Consider the following 9,310-nt stretch of genomic DNA (forward strand, 5'->3'; position numbering starts at 1 on the left):
AACCCTAACCCTAACCCTCACTCACTCACTCACTCACTCACTCACTCACTCACTCAAACCCTAACCCTAACCCCTAACCCTAACTCACTCACTCACTCACTCACTCACTCACCCTAACCCTAAACCCTAACCCTAACCCTAACTCACTCACTCACTCACTCTAACCCTAACCCTAAACCCTAAACCCTAACCCTAACTCACTCACTCACTCACTCACTCACCCTAACCCTAAACCCTAACCCTAACTCACACTCACTCACTCACTCACTCACTCACTCACTCACTCACTCACTCACTCACTCACTCACTCACTCACTCACTCACTCACTCACTAGCTCACTTAACTACTCACTCACTCACTCACTCACTCACTCACTTAACCACACTCACTCACTCACTCACTCACACTTACTCACTCACTCACTCACTCACTCACTCACTTAACCACACTCACTCACTCACTCACTCACTCACACTCATTCACTCACTCACTCACCCACTCACTCACTCACACTAATTCACTCACTCACTCACTCACTCAACTACTCACTCACTCACACTCAACTACTCACTCACTCACTCAACCACACTCCCTCACTCACACTCATTCACTCACTCACACTCATTCACTCACACTCACTCAGTCACACTCAACTACTCACTCACTCACTCACTCACTCACTCACTCACTCACTCACTCACTCACTCACTCACTCACTCACTCAATCACACTCATTCACTCAACTACTCAACTACTCACTCAACTACTCACTCAACTACTCACTCACTCACTCACTCACTCACTCACTCACTCACTCAAACTAATTCACTCACTCACTCACTCACTCACTCACTCAATCACACTCATTCACTCAACTACTCAACTACTCACTCAACTACTCACTCAACTACTCACTGAACTACTCACTCACTCACTCACTCACTCACTCACTCACTCGAACTATTTCACTCACTCACTCACTCACTCATTCACTCACTCACTCACTCACTCACTCACTCACTCACTCACACTCAACTACTCACTGAAAATGGCCGTGTACCTAATGGAGTGTCCGTGTGATTCCCTCGTTAAGTGCACCTGCGTGAAAAGTTTTAGCTCCTGCGGAACGTGAAAGTGACCAAAAACTTTTCACGCAGGTGCGCTTAACGAGGGTCACTTGGAAAACATGTTGGAACGCGGCCCTGAGGACTAGAGCTTGACACCTGTGACCTTTGACCATGATATTTCCCTAATAAATAAAGTGGCCTGTTATTGGGTACACTTGAAAATGTCAGCGTACCTAATGGAGTGTCCGTGGGATTCCCTCGTTAAGTGCACCTGCGTGAAAAGTTTTAGCTCCTGCGGAACGTGAAAGTGACCAAAAACTTTTCACGCAGGTGCGCTTAACGAGGGTCACTTGGAAAACATGTTGGAACGCGGCCCTGAGGACGAGAGCTTGACACCTGTGACCTTTGATCATGATATTTCCCTAATAAATAAAGTGGCCTGTTATTGGGTACACTTGAAAATGTCGGCGTACCTAATGGAGTGTCCAAGTGACATCACAGCTCAAACAGCCAATCAGGAGGTGGGGGTGAGGGCGGGTGTGGCACTTTTCACTTTCACTTAAGCTTTTTCCCTATTGGCCTGTGATGCACATCACTAGTACAAAAAAGTACATTCAACTGTAGCCTATCATGTTGAAACAGCTGACTGGTTAGTGACATGGGCTCTTGCTTGGTAAGAGCTTGGTTCAATCCCAGAAGTGAGAAATTACTTGAATGTACTTTTATTGTGCAATTAACCCTTTATTTATTTATTCTTTTTTTTTTACCTCGTGTAGTGTAGCTATTGAAGTGTCCATGAGGTGTACCTTACACATGTTGTCATATAAAGCAGTTAACCAAATGTCAGATTTTTATGCATTAATTGGCGAATATAAAAACAAGGAATAAAACACCAGACAAGTTTGAACATAAATGTTTATTAAAATAATAATAACAATAAAAGTAAATTTCAAACCAGCAATCCAATGTGAAATTGCATTAGATATATTGGATAACACTATTTCAGCGTATATATGCATACACGTTATTTGAAAACTACTACAAGTGTTATAAAATCAAGATTACCCAAAGAGAAGCATAATCTCCCCGTTGTTGCATAACGGCGCATCCCTTCATGCAATAAAGTTAGCCGTTAGCTTGGAGAAAACGCGCATTAAAAAACGTGGTGTTTCAGTGAGTGGTCCTTTCTTTCCTTGGCAAATCGTAAATCTACAATCTGGGTTACATAGTTCACGCTAGGAGGGAGACGCAACACGTTCACCGACTGATCCGTTGATGCACGGGAAGGAAGGCAGTTCACCCATTGACTCGTTCGCGAACGGGAAAGTCAGGATTCGTTCCCTCACTGATCCGTTCTCGCGATGAACTGGAAATGCGAATCACTCACTTACTGATTCGTTCGTTGGTGAACGGGAAACGCAATTCACGACTCGTTCGTGAACGGGAAGTTATGTCATTTTCTTCTTCGTTTTGTTTTACGGCGAAGTGGCACCAGCTTCAATGCGCATTACCGGCACCTACTGGTTGAAGTTATACGAACTTAAAAAAGAACGAATAACTTTAGGAAGTGATTCGGTCACTCTCGTTCACAGTAAAGATTCGTTCTTTTGAACCCATCGTTCACTCACGAGTCAACACTAATGTCAGCCTTTCGCCCAGAGTGAGCTGCAGTTGCTCCAGCAGTGTGCGACCCTCAAAAGGATGAGCGCACGATGACACGATTGCAAAGACAGGGAGCGTGAAAGATCTCGCAATACGCACGGCATAGTTTGAACATGACGTTGTTCATCAAGTCCTCGTTACCTGTTTGAACGAGTCTTGCAGGCGATTAGAAGCCGTCATAAAGTCGTTACTAGGCGTCAATGATATCTTCGCATTTGTGGCTCTTTAAATTTGTTGATGGAAAGTTGCTCAGTTCACTTTGTGTTTTAAAATGCTAGATCAGTTGGGTCCGCAGCGCGCTCATGTGAGCCCAGAGCGCCAACCCATCCGACCCAAAGGGAAGAGCGCCTCGCGACTGGCAGCAGCAGCGGGGATGGAAAACAGCAGCGCCAATAAACCGAAACAAACTGGGCAGGCTTCATTCACAAAGAAGCTTCTCGTATGTTCAGACGTCCTGTGCCTTTTTCTAGGTGAATATAATGTCCATCTTTTCAACTTTTTAAGACTTTTTCAAAGTTTTTTTTTTTTCTTCTGAGGAACAATTGGAGTGAGCTAAATCTTGAAATAATAAATAAGAAATGTATGTAGTCCACTCTGGACGTGAAGGCTGTATAAATGTTCCCTTTTATTTTCCTATGGTGCTGGGTAAGTTTGTAAGTGCTTTTAGTGTAAGACTGCATGTAAAGTGCACATGAAAAAGAAAAAAGTCTAATGTGTAACTTTTCTGCCATCCATTAAGAAAGAACATTTAATTGTTTTGCCTATATGTCACTGGAATTTACCAGAAACTGTTTATGTGTCTGGGGTTAATTTACTACTTGATTCCACAAAACCATTTAATTCAATGTGAAATTGACTCTTTTGCACAAAAGACTAACTTCTAATCTATTAGTGTAAATATAAAACCTTGGAATGATTCCTTTTACGATGGCATTTACATAACCTTAAATTTATATTAGTGCATGTGTTAAACAGCTAAAAAGGTTCACAACTGACTACCTACTAATTAGATAACACAGGTTCTTATTTCAAATTTCATTTGATCTTGCTTCACAACAACAAGATGTACCATAAAGTATTCTATTCTGGATGATGTTCCAAAAGATGATGATGATGATGATGATGATGATGATGATGATGACGACCTAATAGTCCCTGATCTCTAAAATAATCATATGTCAAAGTAGCATCCTAATCCTACCCAAGGCCACATTGTGGTACAAAGTGGACAATACTTTATATTTTGAAGTTCATTGATTCATTTATGTTTTGGTGTCTGGAGGTTCCATTTTGTTTTCCACATTTTGTCATTACATATAAGTTAGCAGCTGCTGTTTTAGTATGGTGATTTCACTTGAACGCTTGTAAACCAAAAGAAAAATATCACCCAAAACTTTTTTTCACTCAATTTATGCACATCTAAGACTCTTGCTTCCCACCCCTGCACACTATCAAGCTCTCTCTCTGCCTGTGCCAGCTGCTTCGTGCATTGCCCAGGGAATTCGACTGTTTCTATAGCAACCACTTGTTCTCAGGGTAGAGCAGAGTTGGTGAGGAATCGGGGAATTGCATTCGCTATAAATAAATATGTAGGATCCCCATGTTCGTGCAGGCGTGCATGTGTCACTGTCTCTCAGAGTGACAGGAAGAGGTTATGCAATGGTTAATCAGCACACACTTGCTGGCTGGAGAGATAGTGTGTTTTAACCCTTGACTTAAACGTGCAGAGGACAACGTGTTGTGCATTTTTGCCTGTCCAGTTGCCTCCAGTGTCTCCGTGCAGGAGTGTGAGCCGTGAGGCAGAGAGTGATATCGGGGGAAATGAGTGTTGGGTAGGCAGTGTCAGGCTGCTTCTGGCTCTGGTTTGTTTCAGAATTCACTCTTTTGTTTTGCGGGGAAGAGTTGAGCTCAAGTCACAAACAAGCCGCTCTTCTGTTTTGCTCTTGCGCTGTAACCCCATTCGAGCGAAACCTTTCGAAATTGTGCATATAAAGGTTAGTCAGGGAACAAGAACATTCGGTTTAATTCTTTCAATCCCTCTGGAGTCATCTTGTGACCTTCACATTCTTCTTAATGGTAGAATGACTGAGTTTCTTCAGCGACAACCACGAGGCCAGTGTTTGCCAACCTTTACTGCACCGAGGCATCTATTTTAAATTTTAAATTAGAAAAATCTCATAGCATACCACCAAACTTAAATGTCACAAAAACTGATAATAGTGAAATAATGGTGGTCTTATCAATTTTTTTTCTGACAAACATAGTACTTAGTGTGAAATCTGGGCCTGCTGTATGAAAGGCAAACAGTGGATTCACAGATTTGTTTGTAATAATAATAATGATAATAATAATAATAATAATAATAATAATAAAAACAACAACAATAATAATTAAAAACAATTATGATACTACTACTAATAATAATACTACTACTAATAATAGTAATAGGTTTCACCACTGTGTCAAAAAATGACATAAAATACCAAAATGTGAAAGAATGTGTTTTGTTGCAGAATGATCCTGAAAGAATGAGTGTTTGAGTATTTGAGCATTAATCATAAACACACTCCTCTTCCCCCTCAGTTTCCACCCCTTTCTTTTTAAGTGAGCTAAAGGCTGTCAGACCATACACCAGAGGTTTCATTTGTGGAGACAGCAGCATCGCCTACCCACATCTGCAGTCTGAGGCCATACCAGACAAACTGCTCATTGCTGGCGGTCTCCTTATCACAGGCCTCGGGGTGAGTACTGCGCTGAATTCATTTGGACTCTGAACACGGTGGTTGTGACCACATGTCCATCCGCAGATCATTGTAGGGGAATGTTACCGTGTGCACTTCCAAGGCGTCAACTCCAAAGCCTTTGTCAGGAACAAGTACGTGTCTAGTCTCTACAAGGAGTTGGGCTCTTTCCTGTTCGGCTGCTGCGTCGGCCAATCCCTAACAAACGTGGCCAAGCTGAGTATTGGCCGACTGCGGCCGCACTTCTTGTCCGTGTGTGGTGTCACCTACGCGTCACTCAACTGCACGGAAGGAGCTTACTTGGAGTCTGTCAGATGCCACAGTACTGACTACCGCTCTATAGAAGAGGCCAGGTGTGTGAGTTATGGATCCATCTACAACCTTCATCTGCTTGTCCAGACCACCATCCTTCCCATTTGATCTCAATTCATTGTTTGTTATCCTTTTCTTTGCATGTAGGAAACAGTCACCAGTAGAACAGTAACATAACGAACACAATGAGCACACTCACAAACAAGTTGCTGTCAGCTTCAGCTCATTCCCTAATATACACACCAAAACGCCGGTGCCACAACACTCCGTCTGTCCGTCCATCCATCCATCCATCCATCCAAACAGCCAGCCCAGCTACCCATCCGTCCACCCGTCCTTCCACCCAACTCATCAACACATCAGTTTTTCAAACACGTGACACCGAGTAATTTTCTTTTAATATATTTCCAAACTGTATTTGTCAGAGCTATCCTAATTCTATTTTTCTCTCAATATAGGAAGTCCTTCTTCTCCGGGCATGCCTCTTTTGCGATGTACACAATGCTGTATTTAGCTGTGAGTTATCAACATTACTTTCCATCCATTTTCCAAATACCAGTCCTTTATGTTGTAATGAGATGCAAAGTCATCACCAGTCCTGTGAGCTTGCACTGAGTGAACGAATGAGAAAATAGAGGAGGGGAGATACTGGAAGGAGAAATGAGAAACACAGAGGTCGCTTTGTTTTGCTGTGGGAGGGGTATGACCTCGGCTCACTGCCTCACTGCTCCCCTCTATTGTCTCGGTGTGTTTGTGAGACGTGCTGCATTTTTATGGCTTGATGGAAGACTATGTCGAAGAATGCACACTCATACTATTACGTATTTATTCATCCTTACTATAAAGGGGCTTGTGTTGATTGTCGACTTTAATATGGATGTTAAGGTTGGTTTATTGTGTTCCTGCATCTGCTAATTTTCATATTAAGTGAACACAACAAATTAGCATGCATTGCCCTGCCAACACAAAAAGATTGGGGGCTACAGATCAACACGAGTTGTTACTGCCAAATCATGGTGTGCACATTGTTTTTTGTTGTTGTTTTTTTGGTACTTGATGAAGAGGCTAACTGGGACTGCCAACTTTGGGCTGTCTGGCTGCAGAAGGGCATGTAGTAAATTGTAGAAAATGCGGAAAAAGGGAATGTCTTTTCACCTTTACCCATCTTTTCACACACACACAAAAAGACAGACATAATGAAACTAAACAAATAACAGAAGAACACACAGTATTTTAAGAAAAGCAAATAAAAATTGAGCAATTTTGTTATTAATATATTTTTCTGAGATTATACTTACCTGCATTTTAGAAGTCTGGGTTGTTTGATGTAATTATCAGTCAGTTATCTTTCCCTTCAAAAGCATACAGCAATAGATATTTTGTCATGGTAAAAGAAATAATGGAACAGTGCATACTTAGGTGGTAAAATGCCAGAGGATTTTCAAATATCGGAAGCCTTCTTTTCTGACTGCTGAAAGAAAGTGAACATGATGAGAATGTGAGTTTGCTGTTGACGAGCCAGCACACATTTACAGAAGACTGACTGTTTTTTTGTTTTTGTAGTTTTATCTTCAAGCACGGTTGACATGGCGTGAAGCCCGCCTGCTGAGACCTGTGCTGCAGTTTCTTTTGTTTCTGCTGGCCATCTACACAGGTCTGACCCGCATCACTGACAACAAACACCACCCGTCGGACGTACTTTTCGGCTACATAATTGGAGCCCTCACTGCGTACTGGGTGGTGAGTTGCCCCATTTGCTTGGCTCTTCCTGCACTTGTTCCCATACTAATTGAGGTCAAATGTTTCCTCTCAGGCTTTCTACATCTCTTCCATGTTTAAGAGATCTAGCTTAAATCAGCCTCAAGTTGAATCCCAGAATGAGCACATATCAGCACAGCACAGCGTCTGCTAAAGCTGACCTCCACCATCCCTCCCAGCATCCGTCGGCAAGTAGCCTGTGTGAATCCCAAGCACGTAGGACTGTGAAGTTATACCTCGGTATTTTGGACAAGACTGTCAGTAATGGGTGGGGGGGCTGGGGGGGTGACATACTGAATGTGACAGAAAAGCGTACACAGCTATAGTGTAAAATTCATCTCTGCAATCGCAGTTTGAAAGTCATTGTGACAGTGCGTTGGCGTGTTGAGAAGAATAGTGTCTGTTGTCATGGCAACAACAGATTTCCTACATTGACTTTTATGCATCAGAGGACCAGCCAGGACAATGTTGGTTTAAAGACACCATGTTGTAACAGTGTTGTTTTGTTAGTATTTGGCAGGTGCATTCACCGGCTTGCTGCTTTTAGCTTCTGAAGCTTTCATAATGCTGCCAGTTCATGTTTATCAAAAATGTATAGAACACTTGACAGCTGTACTAGAAGTAAAGACATGTTTCCATATTATTGCTTTAAGTAATGTGCACCTGACCTTGTGACTCAGTTGAGATGACTGCGTCAATCACTACATGTACATTCAACGTCTTCATCTGAAAGAGCGCTTCTTTTTGTGCGACCACCATGAAAATATTCTGTCCATACCAGTGAATATTCCAAGCCTGTCTGTCGACATTCTGCAAGTATCTTTATTGACTTATCAAGAATTGGAACGACAGAGTTTTAAGATAATCTGAAAAATATGTAGATTTTACAATATGGCATGACGGCTCATAGAATACATAACAAACCTGGTGTTCACACATCATTAAAGCTTTTTATTTATGCTTGTTTGCATCTTTTATATGTGCTTGATTTTCTTATGCAGAACAAATGTGTACTACATTTACTGATTTTACAATTTGTGAATTAGTCCCAATTGTTGGACAGTTGTGTGTTGTTAAAGGTGGAATTTACAATTTAAAATAACGGTAAATGGCCTTTCAATTGCATAGTGCTTTTTCACATCCAAGTGCTTTAATGCTGTCCTCATTGGCGCAACATCAGGAGTAACTGAGGCGTCAGTATCTCTCTGGAGGACATTTCGGCATAGTCACAAGGTCTAAGGTTTAAACCTGCAACATTCACAACTGTTTAAACGGGTATTACGACTTGTCAGTAGTACATGACAAATATGATCTGTAGAAAACAGCCACCTTTGGCCCCATCTTTGGCGTCTAATTTGATTTATTGTAGAAAAAACATGCCCCGAGGAAAAAAGAACCCGAGAGGCAGAAGGCTTAACTTACTGAAGGTGAATCATTCGTTCTTTACTCACAAGCACGCTCATAGCTGATGTACTCGTTATGGGCACACCGCCTCTGCCTTGCAACACATAAAACTTCAAACCGACAACATTTTGAGATATATTAACACGCCATTAACCCTCCAGACCATTATCATTCAAATGTTGTTGGAGGTAACAGTTGAACTGTGCCAACTGGTTTCCCAGAGTTACGAGCCACTCGGCATTTTCAGCAGACAGAATCTCAGATGCAATGCAAGTTGTTTTGGTGCTTGGATGATGGCTCGCTCAGTGAAAGCCTACGTCTGAAAGGCACCATCTGCCTTTGATAGTCAAAGACTGGACACGAAA

The 9,310-nt window shown here is 42.0% G+C and overlaps 1 protein-coding gene across 1 annotated transcript; it reads left to right on the forward strand.

The window, feature by feature from the left end:
• Positions 1-2,737: 2,737 nt before the first annotated feature.
• LOC148399179 (phospholipid phosphatase 3-like) lies at positions 2,738-7,824 on the forward strand. Its single transcript, XM_088374884.1, has 6 exons — positions 2,738-3,200; positions 5,314-5,471; positions 5,538-5,824; positions 6,242-6,299; positions 7,347-7,523; positions 7,597-7,824. Exons 1-6 carry the CDS (start codon positions 3,002-3,004, stop codon positions 7,693-7,695), a joined length of 978 nt encoding a protein of 325 aa, XP_088231010.1. The 5' UTR covers positions 2,738-3,001; the 3' UTR covers positions 7,696-7,824.
• The last annotated feature ends 1,486 nt before the right edge of the window (positions 7,825-9,310 follow it).

The sequence above is a fragment of the Syngnathus floridae genome, chromosome 4 (assembly GCF_059516105.1).
Source record: "Syngnathus floridae isolate MCC-2025c chromosome 4, RoL_Sflo_1.0, whole genome shotgun sequence".
In the NCBI taxonomy this organism is placed as follows: Eukaryota; Metazoa; Chordata; class Actinopteri; order Syngnathiformes; family Syngnathidae; genus Syngnathus; species Syngnathus floridae.

Coding starts and splice junctions, on each gene's coding strand:
- LOC148399179 (XM_088374884.1), top strand. CDS start 3,002: ATGCTAGATCAGTTGGGTCCGCAGCGCGCTCATGTGAGCCCAGAGCGC. Junction 5,825..6,241: donor CGCTCTATAGAAGAGGCCAG/GTGTGTGAGTTA, acceptor CTCTCAATATAG/GAAGTCCTTCTTCTCCGGGC. Junction 7,524..7,596: donor CCCTCACTGCGTACTGGGTG/GTGAGTTGCCCC, acceptor GTTTCCTCTCAG/GCTTTCTACATCTCTTCCAT.